Source organism: Aquarana catesbeiana, linkage group LG10 (genome assembly GCF_042186555.1).
Source record: "Aquarana catesbeiana isolate 2022-GZ linkage group LG10, ASM4218655v1, whole genome shotgun sequence".
Taxonomy (NCBI): Eukaryota; Metazoa; Chordata; class Amphibia; order Anura; family Ranidae; genus Aquarana; species Aquarana catesbeiana.
In genome coordinates, this window is record NC_133333.1 from 89,994,487 (window position 1) to 90,014,195 (window position 19,709).

Genomic DNA, 19,709 nt, shown 5'->3' on the forward strand with positions numbered 1-19,709 from the left:
TAGTACGTACGATCTGTGAGCGGAGGAAGGAGTAACGGAGGCGCCGATCGTGATAGCAAAGGTAAGATTTAACATTGGGCCTATACTGCTTCTAGATTGGGGCCTGTATTTGCACAAGTTTAGAAGACTTTAGGCTGACATTAGGGTTTGTCTTGTGTTGTGTCTTGCAGTGAAAATGGATATCTTGAAAGATGAGGACTTTATGCCAATCTTTATAGATATGTTCAGGGAGCTGCCCTGTCTATGGGAGATAAAACACCCTGAATATAAGAACCAAACAAAGAGGAAGGCAGTGCTGGATAATTTGTTGGAATTTGTGAAGCAGGTGATCCCCACGGCAGACATCGCCTATTTGAAGATCCTAATGGGTGGCCTGAGGAGCACATATCTAAGGGAGCACAAGAAGGTCTAGGATTCCCAGAGATCAGGAGCTGCAGATGAAATTTATGTCCCCAGGCTCTGGTACTATGACAGACTGCATTTTCTGGCAGGTCAGACTGAACCCAGGCCAGCACGCTCCACTCTTCCTTCCATGCTTCCTTCCCACCCAGCTGAGGCTTCTGACGCCCAACCTGGGCCTTCCAGACAGCAACATGTGGAGCCAGGTATAGCATTCTTCTAAATATTTCTGGTTGTCCAATCAATGATGTTAACTAGATGTTAGTTTGGAGTACTAATTTATGATTGTGATTGATGAAGCCAAAACTAAAACCATGTCTCTTTTTCATACACAGGGAAGTCTCAGCCAGGAGGTGGCCGGGCCAAGCAGGCTGCCTGATATCCAGGTCCCTCCCCTCCACCTTCAGGAGACTGCCATAGGCCTCTTTTGGAAGGCTACAGAGGTCCTGAGAACCCCCCACACTGTGGAGGAGGACTTTGCTGGCATAACTGCCTGCAAAATGATGCAGATGGAGGAGGGCCAACGACTCCTGTGTGAGTTCCTAATTTTGGAAGCTCTCAATAAGGGGTTGAGGGGCCAAATAACATGTGCTACCCACATTTGTGACGTCACACATGGTCCTCCTCCTCCTCCTCCTCCTCCAGGTCCTACTCCTCCTCCTCCTCTTCCTCCTCCAGGACCTACTCCTCCTCCTGCCACATCTCCAACACCAGAGCCACAGCCGGGAAGGAAGCGTGGAAGGAAGACCAGAGAGTGATGACCCTGGGTTCAGTCTGGTCTGGCAAAATATGCAGCCTCTTGTAGGACCACAGCTTGGGGACATAGATGTCATCTGCTGCTTTCATGATCTCTGGGACTTCTGGACCAGACTGCACTCCCTTATATATGGACTCCCCAGGCCACTAATTTTGCTGTAAAAGAATTGATGTCTGCCCTGGGGGTCAAAGGCTTCACCAATTTCTGCTGTTTCTCCAGCGTTGCCTCCCTCTTTGTTTGGTTCTGAGCCCTTAATAAAGGAATTTTTGTTTCAATTATACTTGCCTATGTGTGTTTTCCTTCAAAAAGGACAGTTTGTTGGTGAGTAGGCAGGTACATTTCAAAAATACAATGTGAAATTAACAAGGGACACCAACACCAAACAATCTCCTTGAGATTAAATATACAAGATATCAATTGTGTTGTGGTAACTTGACACACAAAACACACACAAAAATATTATGGAGTAAAACACAAAAAAACACAAATAAAAAAACGGCCTTGAAAAAAATACAACTCCCCCCCAAAAAAAAAACAGCCTTGAAAAAAAAAAAAAAAATTTAACAATAACCAAAAAGAAATTTGGTCAGATGTGACAAATCAAAATATATTGAGGGAATCCCGATAAATAAAGAAATACGTTTGTGAGAAGTCTGTGTGAATATGAGCAGCAAAACTACTTAATTCTTCTAGCATTATAAAGAAGAAGAGAGTGCGCTGTATTAAACTATTTAAAACATTGCAGCATGACGAAGGTGCTGTATCCATTCCGAACACTAATTTTACCAGACCGAGCTGTTCCGTCTCGGAATTTCTTCTGAGCATGCGTGGCACTTTGTGAATCGGAATTGTCCACACACGGTCGGAATTGACGTGATCGGATTTTGTTGTCGGAAAATTTTATAGCCTGCTCTCAAACTTTGTGTGTTGGGAAAATCCGATGGAAAAAGTCCGATGGAGCCCACACATCTCCGGCAACACGCTCTGATCGCACATTTTCCGTCGGAAAATCCGACCGTGTGTACGGGGCATTACACTCTCTAGTCTAGTCACAAAAAAGGGCTAAAAGTGTTAGGAGGTGTCTACAGCATTTACAAGTCCATCATAGTAATGGACCACTGGGAATGTGACTGAGGGGGGAAGAGGAAAGCTTTGTAACTACTCAGAAACGTTAGAGTCTTGACAGTTCAGAATGGCCAACCCTCAAGTATGTAGGAAGCTGTTGCTGTAGTATTTGACTACATATATTTATCGGTAGGATCAACTTTTATCAGAAGGGGGTATGTTTGTTCAGGTCTTGAATAATACACAAATGTCAGTTCACAAAGATTATCAAATAGGTTGTCACTCATCAAAATATTGTTATTTGTATAGGTGTCATTTACATCCTCTGTATTCACATTTTAGTGAGTGACTGATCTGAAACAAGTATGTGACTTTAATATCGGAACTCCTAATCTGCAAGCATGCTCCAGGTGAATACTGTACTGGGATTTATGAAAGGCAAATAGGTTGTTCACTTTGCAAGGCATGTTGCACTTTGCGAGGGATTTGTCCCAGAGCTCAGTCAATGTGCTGAAGGTTTCACTTTGCAAAGAATGATCAGTCACATGCAAGGAAAAATAAAAAACAGCGTGTACATGATTGGATGATGGAAGTCAACAGAGTTTCACCTCATTCCATATGCTCTTGGGCAAATTCTCTATCAAAGCACAATTTCCTTGCAATCTGAACAGCCTATTTGTCTTTAAAGTAGAATTCCAAGATAAACCTAAAAAGTATTAAAAATTGCAGCACCACCCCAACACTGACGCTGACTAACCTTTGTAGGAAAGATGTATACACTCTGACTCAGTGGGGTGATGTGATCTGGCTCCCTTGTGTCAGCCAGTGGCGGCTGCAAGGGAGAGGAGAGAGAACTCAACAACGGCTATTAAAGCCTTGAGTGGTGACGTCACCCTTAGACTCCTATGGCCCATCCTTTGTCTGTGCTTCCTCCTTTCCCCTGCAGCCACCACTGACTAACACAGAGGAGCTGGTTCATGTGACCAGCCCAAAGCGGGCTGAAAATAGGTAAAATAAGTGTATACATTTCTCTTACATAGGTTAGTCAGCATAGGTGTTAGCAGGGAGCATTTTTAATACTACTTAGGTTTATCCTGGAATTCTACTTTGATAAATCAACCCAACTTAAAGCAGAAGTAGAGACAAAGCTATTTTGGCTATACTTCTACTATGGATCACAGAACTGCAGTTCGTTCTGCACTCCTGTAACCCGCTGACTGCTGACATCACAGAGCCGGTCCAGGCTCTGAAAAGATACCAAGCAAATATTTGGGATCTACGCAGATGTCTCAACCGGCAGCTGGCTCAGCCTCTCAGCAAGCTGCTGAAAGCATGAGCCAGCTGCTCCTCCCCTGCACAGCCCAGCACGACAGTGAGCCTTGGAGGGCAGAGAAGAGGGCCAGTGGCTGACAGGTACCAGCTCTCTGCAGGCTGAACACTGAGAGCTAAGGGATCAGTGCTCTTTGATCACTCAGTTCTCAGTCTTAGAGCCGGCGGAGGATCGATGCTGCAGCCATCTAGGTGAGTATGAATATTTGTTTGTTTTTAAAGCCATACTTCTCTTTTAAATGGTAGGGAAACTGCAGACCTCTAAATCCTTCTAAATGAGTTAGCAATGTCAGGGGTCCCATGTTCTTTAATTGTGGCTTACTAAGGGCCTTTCACTAAGTAAATACAGATTCTTTGCAATTAAATTGTCACAGTGGTGTAGTGCGTAGCACTCTCGCCTAGCAGTAAAAAGGGTCGCTAGTTCATATCCCAACCATGTCACTACCTGCCTGGAGTTTGCATGTTCTCCCTGTGCCTGCATGGGTTTCCTCCGGGTACTCTGGTTTCCTCCCACACTCCAAAGACATGCCGATAGGTTAATTGACTTCTGTCCTAAAAATTGGCCCTAGTATATGAATGTGGGCTCCTTGAGGGTAGGGACCGATGTGAGTGTGCCATGTATGTGTGGAGTGCTGCGTAAATTGACAGCGCTATATGGGCACCTTAAATAAAAATAATAATAGATGAGCATCTTAATGAGACACAATGTATAGGGATAGGGACAATTGTAGACACACTCACTCAGGTTGAACTGGTAACCTTACTAACTGTGTAAATCCAATTATTTGACCTCAATTGCCTCCAAACTTTTTGTTTTAGCTGATTCTAAGTATATTTTAAAATAACCTATAACTCACCAAATGTAAGCTTTAGTAGTAGTAGTAGTAGTAGTGTTGTTTCACTGTGAGCTGCAATAACTAAATTAAAGTCCACACTGACCAGTCCTCAATAAACTCATCAGACTTCCACAATCTCTCTCTGAAAACAATGACATGTCAGGAACTCCACGTTGTAAAGCTGATCTAAAGTTCAGCAGGCTGGCATGGAATGGAGTCATAGCATAGGGAACGTTCAATATAAAGGGCAGACTGTAGCATCGATATCAACATCAATCCCAAGTACTAGGCTACAGGTAAGGGGAAAGGAAGTCTAGTCCTAGTACACAGGTGTAAATCTCATCTTAGTTCAGAAATTATTTGAGAAGTAATTATTTGTTACCTGAATGTTTTTGAACATTTTTTAAGTTTCGTTTAGTATCTAGTTAAACTCTTTTCAGAATATGAAACTATTTTTATATTGTACCATTAATACACATGTTCACATTTTAGTTTACTAGTTCTGACTCTCATCTCTCAAAGATACATAACAGCAAACCTTGGGTTTTGTAACACTGGTTTCCACATCCTAAAAATTATGCTAGACTATTGAAGAGGGTAACATAAAATAGGGTTACAATGTATACAACTTAGAGCCATTGTTTCATTGTATAGTACAAATCTTAATTGTCTGACATTGCTATTTTTCTTTATATAGATTTCAATTACTGGGGATCACTTAGCTGTCTCTTCTTGACCTCCTCAATCAGTCAGCATGTTGGTAAAAGTTGCAGCCCTCGCACTTCTTATGTGCGCAGTCACAGGTCAGTAAAATCAGCATGTGACCAGGGTCATTTCTTTGAAAAGACAAGGTGAAATCTTATCTAAGATAGCACATTTTAGGTGAAGCATGAGATGATATCTTCATCTAATGGCATCTGTCCTTTTGGATACACCAGTAATGTAATTTATCACATTGTTCCCATAGTGTTTACACTGGTACACATGGTCACAATTAAAAGGGGATGGAATTTACTACAGGGGAAGGATCTAGTCCTCATGGGTGGGGCTAGTAGCAAAAGTACTTGGCAGCACCTTAGAAAGAAATACTCCTGATGCACAGGCTCACACACCCAATATCTGTAACTATAAGCTGAAAAGGCAAAACTGATCTGTACTGTTCTTACCTAGTGATAGTAATAAAACTCCAGTGTATATACTTATTTTTTCCTAAAGACCCTATTGCCACTACAGGACCATTTCTACAGCTGTGGAATAGAGGGTGCAAATAGGTCAGTGGGGGCCTTCCGACAACATCTATATAGAGGGGTTTTCTCAAAACTGGGATTACTGGAAGCCTTCACATAAAAATAAACTGCATGTAAAGAATTGCTGATCTTACTACATGGTGAACAATAGGGTTTAAAGCCCAGATTAATTAAACCTCAGGTTCCGGTGCCTCAGCAGTCAGCACTAATAACTACCTCTGTACTTCTAATACTGATTAATTTATACATTTACCTACATTAAACAATATTCTGGCCCCCTTTTAAGAGGTTTATAGTGCAGTGAGCTATAACAATCAATCTCTGTATAATATATAAATATAAAATGTGATTGTTTTTTTATGAGCTACTGCACCTAATACCTGATCTAGCCCCTGTTTTATTATATAAGCCAATTTAATGTGAGGTTCTATGTCTGATGATGAGTTCTTTTCTCCATTAGGATCTCAGGCAGAAGTCAGCACTGACCAGGTATCCGATGCTTTCTGGAGATATTTCACTCAGCTGACCACTGGCACAAAGGACACTATAGATCAGATCCAGCAATCTGACATCAGCAAACAGCTAAAGTAAGTGAAAATAACTGTAACAGCATCAAAGTCCTAGTCAAAGTCAGTAGAACCTACTAGATAAGATATTTTGGCTTTAAAAGACATAGCATTTTATTATCTCTTTACAAAAAAAATGATAAGCTGCCTTGCCCATCAGCCGTTCCTGTTATATAGGGTTGCAAGGGTTCTGACATGTAGGGGTTTATCTGTGAAATAATTTCCTTGTAATTTTATTGGGGTACAGTATCGAGGGTGACATGGTATGTGACTTGCCCTACTGCAAGCATCCGCTAGTGACAATAAATTTTGCAACAGCAATTTTGCCTCTGGTCGTTATACCTAAGGAACCTGTAAATGCTCTGTCCTCTAAGAATTGAATCTTTACCCAACTGGGGGTAGCCACGTTAACAGCTTAATTATCATCATTTCTGTCAGTAATATACTTCTTTCGCTAAACCTTAATTCCATAATTGTTTCAGAAACATTGATCTATTCCAAATATAGTGATCTCCTGTACATTTCTAGGTGCTGCTTTACATTATAAGTTTAGTGTTGTCTGTATATTAATTCTGGATTTCACACTTTAGAGAAACTACTACAACAATTTTATATTTTTTATCTCTGTAATGTTAAAACAAATAGGTGATCAGCACTCAACAGGCTTGTGTAATGAATGGCTGGCTTCTGTTTTTTTCAAATTGTAATCATTTTTATTAGAATCATAACATATAACTGCATAGCATAGCAGGTAAATCTACATACCGTAAATGTTGCACAAGCAGGTACATCACAACTATAATGAAGTTCTAATTAAGATGTATACTCAATGGAGTTGATTTACTAAAGGCAAATAGGCTGTTCACTTTAACTGACAATTACGCGGTCGTGTGACGTTGTACTAAAAAAAAATTGACATTTTTTTTCCTACAAATAGAGCTTTCTTTTGGTAGTATTTGATCGCCTCTCCGGTTTGTATTGTTTGCGCTAAAAACAAAAAAAGAGCGACAATTTTGAAAAAAAAAACAATATTTTTTACTTTTTGCTATGAAAAATATCCCCCAAAAATATATGAAAAAAACAATTTTTTTCCTCAGTTTAGGCAGATATGTATTTTTCTACATATTTTTGGTATATTGATTGGTTTGCGCAAAATTTATAGCGTCTACAAAATAGGGGATAGTTTTATGGCATTTTTATTATTAATTTTTTTTAATTAGTAATGGTGGCGATCTGGGATTATTAATGTGACTGCGACATTATGGCGGACACATCGGACATTTTTTACACTATTTTGGGACCATTGTCCTTTATAGAGTGATCAGTGATATAAAAATGCACTGATTACTGTGTAAATGACACTGGCAGTGAAGGAGTTAACCACTAGGGGGCGATGAAGGGGTTAAGTGTGTCCTAGGGAGTGATTCTAACTGTGGGGGGGATGGGCTTCAACACACATGACAGAGATCACTGTTCTCGATGACAGAGAGCAGTGATCTCTGCCATGACACTAGGCAGAACGGGGAAATGCTTTGTTTACAAAGGCATCTCCCAGTTCTACTTCTCTGTGGCACGATCGCGGGCACCCGGCGGACATCAAGTTCGCGGGACCCGCGGTCATGGTCTCGGAGAACGCACCAGGCGCGCGCGTGCAGTGCTGTTTCTTAAAGGGAACGTACCTGTACGCCCTGTTGCCCACCCGTGCCATTCTGCAGATGTATATCGTCGTGCAGCGGTCGGGAAGCGGATAAGGAAAGAATCCAGGCTTTTTAAAGCAATCTACTGAGCTGGCCAGAACCACTTCTGGAGGGAGTCTATTCCACATTTTCACAGCTCTTATTGTGCAGAAACCTTTTCCGTATTTGAAGATAAAATCTTTTTTGATTGGATGATGGAAGTCAGCAGAGCTTAACCCCATTTGCTAAGCTCTGAGGTCAAATTCCCATGCAATGTGCTATCTCTCTTGCAAAGTGAACAGTCTATTTGTCTTTAGTAATTCAACCCCAGTGCAATGTAAGCCTTCTTTGATCCCTCAAAGAAATAGGATATCTGGGAAACGTATGACAATATTAATTAATCGCATATAGATTAGGAAACGGTAGATAGCAGAGAGGGATTACAGAGATACAGGAAGCAAAAGAAATCAACCAACTAGGTGTCATCATTATAAATGTTGTAGCCTTCAGAAGCCTTTCGATATACCATATGTCATTTAATCTACCTATGTAATGATGTGTACAGAGTCACTGGCTTGGAACAAATATAAGGTTCAGGAGTTCTGACTTCACTTTGACTTTCCTGGTCTGCTTGCTTATCCCAGCTCAGTGGCTCAGATGATAATAAATTCTATGGAAGTCAAGCAGCTAGTATTTTCACAAGAAGACCAGCAATGACTACCTCCACATAAAGTACAGGCAAACTATAATACTAATATACATCCTAAATGTATCTAAAACCCCAATTTTTGGGTTGTTTGGATAGAGTGGTAAAGGGTTAGGATGCCTGTGAATTTGTATATTGATATTTGTGCCCCTGTTAGGGATATTTGCTCTATTTTTATTCTGGGGCACACTGTCACTGGGATTAAAAGCAGTGTGAAAATCCAAAACTCTGAGTTGTCAGAAGAGTAGGGGGGACATCTTCTACTGGAGACACTTGTTCCAGAGATAAATGTTTCAGAGGGTATTTCTGTCACTTTACCCTCACTTCTTCTTGTCCCTCCATGACAGCAAGTGAAGGGTAATATACACAAAGAGGCACAGAAAAAAGAAGATGTTTGCCTTTAGATATACTTTAATGTTATTGATATATTTTTTATAAAATGTGTTAAAAACAATAGATGAAATAGTGAACACATTTGATTTAGGTAAATGTGGTATTTGATTGCTATTTTTCCACCCACAGTTTTTTAATTGAAGAAAACCTGAAGAGTGTAAATGTGTATGCAGGGGAACTACAGAAACAACTCATTCCTTTTGCCAAGCAGATACACGAGAAATTAACACAGGACTCAGAAATACGAAGAGAACAAATTAAAACTGAGTTGGAGAGACTGAAAGAGAAGATCTCCCCATATGCAGATGAGTTGCACAAGCACCTGAACAATAATGTCAAGGAACTTCAGATTAAATTGGCTCCATATGCAGAAGCGTTCCAAACCCAACTGGACAAAAATGCCCAGGAATTCAGCCAACAGCTAAAGTCTGTGACCAATGACCTGGAAGCTAAGTTCAAAGAGAATGCAGACCATATACAGGCAACACTGGCCACATACTCACAAGAGTTTCAGGTCAAGGTAGATGAAAATATGGACCAATTGAGGAAGCAGGTGACACCTATCACAGAAAAAGTAAAAGAAAACATTGATCAGCAAATACAGGAGCTGTATAAAAGTCTGAATCCCTATGCAGAGGATGTTCAAGATGAGCTGCGAAAACAGATCCAGAACATGGAGTTTCAAATGAGAAAAAATGTGAATGAGATGGAGAACAGAGCTCTGGAGCTAACGGTACAACTCCGAGAACAACTCTACCCTTATGCCAATGAGTTAAGAAACAAGGTTAATGGAGATATGGCAAATGTCAAACAGGTGCTGGAACCCTATCTGACCCAAGTAAACCAGCAAATTGACCTGAAAATTACAGAATTTAAAGGCACAATTACACCAGAAGTGGAAGCTCTCAACAAGGCTCTGGTGCAGAGAGTAGAGGACATGAAGAAGAAGTTGGGAGAATACACTGTGACTATGCAAGATCAGGTGGAGTACCTAGAGAAAGATGTCCGGGACAAAATCCATGAATTCATAAATCAGGGTGTTTCTAATGAAAACTGAGTTTTCCATAGTCAAACTCATTTTCTGAATAGCAATATCGCAAATAATACCTACACAGCACTACACACAAAATGTGCTGTTAATTAAATTCATCAAGAATCCCATAAAATATTTCTACAACTTTCCACTCAATACACACTCAGCATTATATGTAGCATGTATTTATAATGTTTTCCTGATTCTTCCTCAGTATTATGTGCCACATTATCTGTAGCTTTTCAAGGAATACTGAACTGCACTTAATGAAATTTCCATAGTTTAGCACATTACTAATGCTGAAATTCAGCTTGTGAGTGTCAACATTCTCTGAAAAAAAATATGAAACAAATTACGTTAAAGGGAACCCTAGTTACCAACAATGAAGACATTTTTTTTAAACAATGGCCAGGATTCACAATTATTCCTTTTTATAGATTGCTTTTAACATCTGAATGCAGTTTTGTAAAAAAAAGCAATTAAAAAATGTACAGAAAATGTTCCTTTCTGCTTTTAATGCTTAGGCTATATATATGTACATACAGACGGCAATATGATTGATAGTATTAAAAATGTAAATGTACAATTTGAAGTCTGTTAAATAAAAAGCAACTTATCAATGCATAATTTTTCCTTGTTCTACTTTTTGTTGAAGGTGCTTGTAAACAATCACCTTGTAAAACAACCCATTCAGTTTAAGATATAAATAAAAGGCAAAACATTTTTGTATAGATTTAAAAATACATTATAAATACCCTTTTTTCCCCTTTTTTATAAGTGATCACATTCTCTCTGTTTTCAGCTGCACAAGAGCTGGGGGAGGAAAAGCAGCAGCACACTGAACTTCCCAGTGAATGGCTGTGCAGTGGGGGCGTATCAGGACAAGTCTCATCATTGGAGGAAAGTACACTGAGTTCCCAGCAGAGCTAGAGAACTGACCATCGTGTGCTCTCCTGCTTAGTGTGGTCAGTTTTTTAAATTAGGGAAGCAGAGGGACTGGAAGGATCACCCGAGATTTCACACATAGGAAGCAATACAAAGGGAACAGGAGACTTTCTCATCCAAGTACATAGTACAGCAGGCACATATGAGAAATATGACGTTTTGGGGGTAACAAACGCTTTAATTACATGTCTGTTGAGTTTTACAAAGCTTACTGAATGAAAAATTAGAATGGATTTGAAAAGGGGTATAAAATAAACAGAGGCAGATAGGGTACATACACACGCATTAATTAATCTGGTATACCTATATGCTTTAAACAATAACAATATAGAAATATATTTGCTTCTAAGAAAAAGCAAAAAACTATTGAACAATAACAACACCTGGGTTTTAGTATGCAAACGTTTGGATATTGAGGGGGAACATAGGTAATTCATTGCAGTATAACTTACTGTATATATGCAATATACTGCAAATATGATCTTACACTATCTTTATAATAATATAGATTGTAGTAACAACATTGGTTAAGAGATAATTGAGCAAAAATGCTACGCGTTTCATTGAATCTCTCAACTTCATTGGTGACCAATCTACAATATAAAATGATCAGTGAGATGCATATATCCATTACATACTATACATTTCATACTTATTCATACTCTGTGCATCTACTTACAAAATTATGAAACAAATTTGATTGCTGTCGCGTGAATTCTCATTAGATACCAGTACCTGGGAGGAGCTTGTCTTCCCTATAGCTATATATAAAAATATTAACTAGTACTGTTAGTGAGTCATTTAATGTTACGATTAAAGATCTTTATTTTTCATATCTTATTATATGATTTGTCAGACTTTTTTAAGCTCACCTTAAAAGCTTAACATGAAGTCTTAACCATATTGGAAAATACCAGTGATATCTTATTGCATAAAGTGCACCTGAACTTCAATCTTTCCTTATTCTCCTTAAAGCGGTTCTCCAGTCTCCCCCCCCCCCCCCTGAAAAAAAAAAAACCCTGTAAAATTCAGGAGCTACTGAAGTTGCTGACTTTTATTACAAGGACACTTACCTGTCCAGAGATCCAGAACTGTCCTCACCCGAGGTCAAATCTACAGATGTCAAAAGCTATAGATGGTCAAAGCTACATATGCCATTTATCTAACAATATTTATTTCATGTTGTTATCCATATTTGCCTATTATTTTAGCATTTAAGGTGCACTCACCCATAATGACTCCTAAATCTCGAGGGCGTTTATAATAAGGCCAAAGCCTCACATCAGACCCAGATCTTTAAAGCAGTATTAAACCCAAAATCAAACATTCATTATATTGCAGTTTACCCATTCTTAGATGTGATGGCAGCATTAGTTTTCTTTTTTTTGGCTTACTGTTACTATTTTTATCTGGTCATCCTACCAGTAAGTCTGTAAGTCTCAGAAGGCGTGTTACTGGCCAGATCACCAGGTGAAAACAGAGTGAAAAAAGCCTAAATCAGAGGTAGGCAACCTTAAAGAGGTGGAGATCTACCTGAACAACATGGGAGAAGTCAAAGATCACCGGGCACAGTGTTCTCACCTCACACTGGATTTAAACCTTTCATTTCTGTACTACCGTGTCGCGATTGCGTGCATTTCTCAGCAATCATGGGTTTAATTCAGGTGGTGAGAAGGCACCATATCGCCTCCTCGTCACCTTTCAAATACACTCAGATTGCCTGCTGCATGTATGAATGATCCTTAGTTTCATTTGGCAGTGGCACCCTTAGGGCTCGTTGACACGTAAAGTTGGGGGTTGGTAAAACCGTGTGATTGAATCGCAGTTTTACTACCCCCAAACCCTACTTCCTTTAGCTGCTGAGGCAGCAGCCAAAGGTGTTCACATGCCGCAGCAGAAATTAAGCCCCCGTTGCTTTTGGTGGGGCTATGTCAATGCAACACATTCAAGTAAGTCGTGCCACTCTTCAAGTGCCCCACAACTGCATGCTTCTGCGGGGTCCAAGGGATTAAAGCAAGTGGTGAGAAACACAATGCTTCCTGCTTTAACCCCTTGTTTTCTGTACTGCACAAGGTTGCAGGGCACTTGCAGAGTGGTCTCATTAGTTTGAAGGGGTCATGCTAGGCAGGTGCTACACCCACCAACCATGCTGCAACATGTATACATCCCTGGCCAATGCGGTGGGGTGCGGTTAGGGCGGGGTGATAAAACCACATCTTAGCTATTGGGTTTTACATACCCCCAAACTGCAAATGTAAATGAACCCTTACTGTTCTGAGCTCCTTATATAGCTGCTTTCACACTGATGTGCTGCGGTTTACCTGGACCGCAGGTGCAGTGCAGTACATCTGCAAATTTCCAGGGTTAGCTGCGCTTTGCCATAGACTTCTATTATATCCTGCAGATGTGGTGCACTTTCAGAAAGTGCACCAAGCCCGCAGGATATTCTAGAAGTCTATGGCTAAGCTGAGCAAACCTGCAGGAATGCTGCAGGTACATTGCACTGCACCCACGGTGTGGGTAAACAGCAGAACATCACTGTGAAAGCAGTAGGAATGAGCCAAACACCCTTCTGTTCAGTTTGCAACAGAACTTGCGAACCGGCAAAAAATTCGGCAGAACACATGAACACCGTTAAAGTCTATGGGACACGAACATGAATAATCAAAAGTGCTAATTTTAAAGGCTTATATATGCAAGTTATTGTCATAAGAAGTGTTTGGGGACCCGGGTCCTGTCCCAGGGGACATGTATCAATGTAAAAATTTTTTTTAAAAACGTCCGTTTTTTCGGGAGCAGTGATTTTTTTAATGCTTAAAGTGAAACAATAAAAATTAAATATTCCTCTATATATCGTGCATGGGGGTGTCTATGGTATGCCTGTAAAGTGGCGCAAAATGACATTTCTAAAGGAAAAATTGACGTTTAAAACTGATCGCGGCTGTAATGAATTGTCGGGTCTTGGCAATATAGATAAAACTCATTGAAAAAAAGAGCATAGGATCCCCCCCAGTCCACTACCAGGCCCTTTGGGTCTGGTATGAATATTAAGGGGAACCCCGAAACAAAATTTTAAAAAAAATTGCGTGGGGGTCCCCCTAAAATCCATACCAGGCCCTTTGGGTCTGATATGGAAATTAAGGGAAGCCCTGCGCCAAATTTAAATAAAAAATAGTGTAGGGGTCACCCCAACATCCATACCAGACGCTTCAGGTCTGGTATGGATTTTAAGGGGAACCCTATGCCAAAATTTAAAAAAAAAATGGCGTAGGGGTCCCCCCAAAATCCATACCAGACCCTTATCCGAGCACGCAACCTAGCAGGCTGCAGAAAAAGAGGGGGGTACGAGAGAGCGCCCCCCCTCCTGAACTTTACCAGGCCACATGCCCTCAACATGGGGAGGGTGCTTTGGGGTAGCCCCCCAAAGCACCTTGTCCCCATGTTGATGGGAACAAGGGCCTCATCCCCACAACCCTTGCTTATGGAGGTCTGCGGGCGGGGAGCTTATCGGAATCTGGAAGCCCCTTTTAACAAGGGGACCCCCAGATCCCAGCCTCCCCCCGTGTGAATTAGTAACAGGGTACAAATGTACCCCTATCATTTCACAAAAAAACTGTCAAAATGGTAAAAAAGACAAGAGACTTTATTAAAAATTTAAAAAATAAAAATGTCCCATGGTGTAAGTTCATGCTCCCCCCCCACGGACCGAAAAAGTTAAAAAAAAAGGTGCAACCGATCCGCCTCCATGGGAGGCTCCCACCAACTGACGTGTATTTGCTGTGAAAGCTCTTATATAATTGAGGGCTGGGCCACCCGGTGAAGTAACTTTCCCCGTGGCATCAGAGGGAGGCGGAGTGACCCGTTTACGTCACCCGAGTGGCCCCACCCCCCTCTGAATCCACGGTGGCTTCCAGATTCCGATAAGCCTCCCGCCCGCAGACCCCCACAACCACGGGGCAAGAGTTGTGGGGATGAGGCCCTTGTTCCCATCAACATGTGGACAGGGTGCTTTGGGGGCTACCCCAAAGCATTCTCCCCATGTTGAGGGCATGTGGCCTGGTACGGTTCAGGAGGGGGCCCTCTCTCGTTCCCCCTTCTTTTTCCCCCCTCTTTTCCTGTGGCCTGCTAGGTTGGATGCTCAGATAAGGGTCTGGTATGGATTTTGGGGGGGACCCCTACGCCATTTTTTTTATTTTGGCACAGGGTTCCCCTTAATATTCATACTATACCCAAAGGGCCTGGTAATGGAAGGGGGGATCCCATGCTCTTTTTTTCAATGATCTGTATCTATATTACCGAAACCAATTCATTACAGCCGCGATCAGTTTTAAATGACAGTTTTTCCTTTAGAAATGTCATTTTGTTGTGATACTGTTCTAAACACGGGAAAAATGCACCACTTTACAGGCATACTATAGACACCCCCCAGGCACAATATTTAAAGGAATATTTCATTTTTATTGTTTCACTTTAAACGCTATCCGCCCGTCCACTGTCATATGATGGCGCAATAAGGCAGCTCTCATTCTGGGCTGCCATCATATGACGTGATCTCCTTCCCGGGCCACTAGGGGGCGCGCTCCACATCACTGGGGACCTGATGCGTGTGCCCGGCGGCCGCGATGTCCGCCGGGGACCCGTGATTGCCAGTAACTGAGCAGGACTGTGGATCTGTACGTGTAAACACACAGATCCACGTCCTGTCAGAGGAGAGGAGACCGATGGTGTGTCCCTTGTACATAGGGACACCGATCGGTCACCTCCCCCAGTCAGTCCCCTCCCCCCATAGTTAGAATCACTCCCAGGACACACATATAACCCCTCAATCACCCCCTAGTGTTAACCCCTTCCCTGCCAGTCACATTTACACAGTAATCAATGCTTTTTCTTAGCACAGATCGCTGTATAAATGTGAATGGTCCCAAAAATGTGTCAAAAGTGTCCAATATGTCCGCCGCAATATCGCAGTCATGATAAAAAAATGCAGATCGTCACCATTACTAGTAAAAAAAAAAAAATAATAAAAATGCTATAAATCTATCCCCTATTTTGTAGACGCTATAGCTTTTGCGCAAACCAATTAATATACGCTTATTGCGATTTTTTTTTACTAAAAATATGGAGAAGAATACATATCGGCCTAAACTGAGGAAAAAATGTGTTTAAAAAAAAAAAAATTGGATATTTATTATAGCAAAAAGTAAAAAATATTGTGTTTTTTCAAACTTGTCCCTATTCTTTTGTTTATAGTGCAAGAAATAAAAACCGCAGAGGTGATCAAATACCACCAAAAGAAAGCTCTATTTGTGGGGAAGAAATGATAAAAATTTAATTTGGGTACAGCATTGCATGACCACGCAATTGTCATTCAAAGTGAGACAGTGCTGAAAGCTGGAAAATGGCTTGGGCAGGAAGGGAGTGTTCGTGCCTGGTAGCCAAGTGGTTAAGCATTAAAAAAATCACTGCTCCTGAAAAAAGTCCGTTTTAAAAAAAAAATGTTTGCATTGATTCATGTCCCCTGGGGCAGGACCCGGGTCACCAAACACTTTTTATGACAATAACTTGCATATAAGCCTTTAAAATTAGCACTTTTGATTTTTCATGTTAGTGTCCCATAGACTTTAACGGTGTTCCGGCAGCTTTCGAATTTGCAGCGAACACCCCATATTGTTCGCTGTTCGGTGAACAGGCGAACACCCCATGTTTCAAGTCGAACATCCGGCTCATCCCTAGAAAGCAGCCCTTTACTATTATTGCTTCAGACTGACCTGAAGATCTCTTCTTTCCTGCTGCTGGCACCACTCTGGAGACAGACAGGTTGGATAAGAGATGGAGTGCAGTTGGTATCACTCCGCATGGGACAGGATCCAGCACTACAGAGGAGGCTTATGCGGCTTTTGCTCCCTACTACAGCGCCAACTTTACAAGTGATCCCTCTGCATTTATTGCACTTTGTTTAATGCTCTGCAATGGCGGGTCAGCAAGCCCAGAACGCGATCTACCAGTCACCTCTCTGCGATCTACTGGTAGATCGCGATCTACAGGTTGCTGACCCCTGGCCTAAACAAAAATAAAACGAATGAAGCCACCACATCCAATGATTGGTGAGCTTCAATATTATACATTTTTGTTTTTGGGCTTAATATCACTATAAATAGTATCCAATGCTGTCATTACATAAACAAATATACTACAGTAAAATTTGAGCTTCTTTACACGAAAAGTGTATCTCACAAAAGTGAGTACACCCCTCACATTTTTGTAAATATTTTATTATATCTTTTCATGCGACAACACTGAAGAAATTACACTTTGCTACAATGTAAAGTAGTGAGTGTACAGCTTGTATAACAGTGTAAATTTGCTGTCCCCTCAAAATAACTCAACACACAGCCATTAAAGTGATTGTAAAGGCTTGTTTTTTATTTTTTTTAAATAACAAACATATCATACTTACCTCCACTGTGCAGATGGTTTTGCACAGTGTGGCCCCGATCGTCCATGTCTGGGGTCCCCCGGCGGCTCTCGCGGCTCCTCCCCGCACCAGATAACCCCCTAGAAAAAGGGCTTTCCGGGGGGGGGGTTACCTTGCGGGTGCGCTCCCGAGTCCAGCATTTGAGTCCATAGACAGGAATGCCGTACTCGGCCCCTGTCGCCTGTGTCATTGGATTTGATTGACAGCAGCGGGAGCAAATGGCTGTGCTGCTATCAATCTATCCAATCAAGAGCGGGACCCCGTGGAGAGAGGGACAGCGCGTCCTCACCAAGGGAAATACGGGGGTCAAGTAAGTAAAACGGGGGGGGGGGGGTGGTCGGTCACTGACAGGTGTTTTTTCACCTTAATGCATAGGATGCATTAAGGTGAAAAAGAATGAGGGTTTGCAACCCCTTTAATGTCTAAACCGCTGGCAACAAAAGTGACTACACCCCTAAGTGAAAATGTCCAAATTGGGCCCAATTAGCCATTTTTCCTCTCATGTGACTCGTTAGTGTTACAAGGTCTCACCTGTGAATGGGGAGCAGGTGTGTTAAATTTGGTGCTATCGCTCTCACTCTCTCATACTGGTCACTAGAAGTTTAGCATGGCACCTCATGGCAAAGAACTCTCTGAGGATCTGAAAAAAAGAATTGTTGCTCTACAGAAAGATGGCCTAGGCTATAAGAAGATTGCCAAGACCCTGAAAATGAGCTACAGCACGGTGGCCAAGACCATACAGCGGTTTAACAGGACAGGTTCATCAGAGCAGTAATACAAAAAGGTGTCCACTGCCCCACCTAAAACTGGCCATTGTAGCGAACAGCATTGAAAGGCAACATATGATATAAACAAGGCCTAAGGCCAAGGATAATCCAAGGAAAACTCCAAGCTAACTTACCGACCAGCCTGTGGACAACCGAATCAACCTGTCATACAGTATGCGTTAAAAATAGGATTTTTATAACAGCTTACCTGTAAAATCCTTTTCTTGAAAGTACATCACGGGACACAAAGCACCAGTAATAACTGTATGGGTTTAAACGCCACCTTCAGGTGATGGACACTGGCATAATTGCATACAGGAAGTCACCCTCCCTATATAACCCCTCTCACACAGGGAGTACCTCAGATTTTGTAGCAAAGCAATATATACATATCCCAAAAAAGAGGGGAGGGACCTCTGTGTCCCGTGATGTACTTCCAAGAAAAGGATTTTACAGGTAAGCTGTTATAAAAATCCTATTTTCTTTTTCGTACATCATGGGACACAGAGCACCAGTAATAACTGTATGGGATGTCCCAAAGCAATGCCATCTGAGGGGAAGGAGACACAAAAAAACAATGCAGACCGCCGTCAGATGTGAGGACCTATACTGCTGCCTGCAGAACAGTGCGCCCGAAGGCGGCATCCTCTTGTTGACTTACAACCACCTGGTAGAATTTCGTGAATATATGTACTGATGACCAGGTTGCGGCCTTGCAAACCTGAGCCATGGAGGCTTGGTGATGAACTGCCCAAGAAGCACTAACTGCCCTGGTAGATTGTGCCCTAGGACGAAAAGGCAGAATTTTCCCTTTTAAATCATACGCCTGAATAATGACCTGACAGATCCACCTTGAAATAGTTGATTTTGATACTGCTTGCCCCTTTCTGGGACCTTCTGCTAGCACAAACAAAGCAATCTGGATACCGAGATATATACATAAATAGCATACATGCAAATAAATGGTGATCAATATGTGATGTGACAGATTAAATTAACAAGGGAGTGAAACTCAGATGCATAACTCAATACAAAGTGCTCATGTGCATAAATATGTAGAATTCATAAAAAAACCATAAAGCTTCATAAAATTCATCAAAAAGGTCCATAAATCGTAAATTGTGAATATGTCAAAGAGCAAAGTGCTCATGTGCAAATAAAGTGTCCTGCTGTGTCATTATTGACTGCGCTGACTTTATCTGAAAAATGATCCAAGGCTCACAGGATACCTGACTTCAAGGTTTGCCGACTTCCGCACATGAGAAAAGCCTGAGGGATACATGACTGAGTGGACGCATGCTGCGCATTTAAAGACTTTGGGTAATACTTTCTTATCCTAAGGAAGAGTGAGGTTAGAGAATTTCTGCTGCATGCAGTTAAATCTTAAACCGATGAACTGTAAACTGACAGCTGAAGTTTAAAGAAATAGGTGAATACCATTTTCATCATGGATGTGCTACTCCATTCCTGACGTCAGGACCCCTGGAAGCTGCCTACCTTCTACTGCCAAAAACA

At 41.5% G+C, this 19,709-nt stretch overlaps 1 protein-coding gene across 1 annotated transcript; it reads left to right on the top strand.

Moving 5' to 3' along the window:
- Nucleotides 1-4,663: 4,663 nt before the first annotated feature.
- Nucleotides 4,664-10,179, top strand: LOC141110779 (uncharacterized). Its single transcript, XM_073602385.1, has 4 exons — nucleotides 4,664-4,682; nucleotides 5,084-5,189; nucleotides 6,094-6,220; nucleotides 9,104-10,179. Exons 2-4 carry the CDS (start codon nucleotides 5,141-5,143, stop codon nucleotides 10,029-10,031), a joined length of 1,104 nt encoding a protein of 367 aa, XP_073458486.1. The 5' UTR covers nucleotides 4,664-4,682; nucleotides 5,084-5,140; the 3' UTR covers nucleotides 10,032-10,179.
- Nucleotides 10,180-19,709: the final 9,530 nt, after the last annotated feature.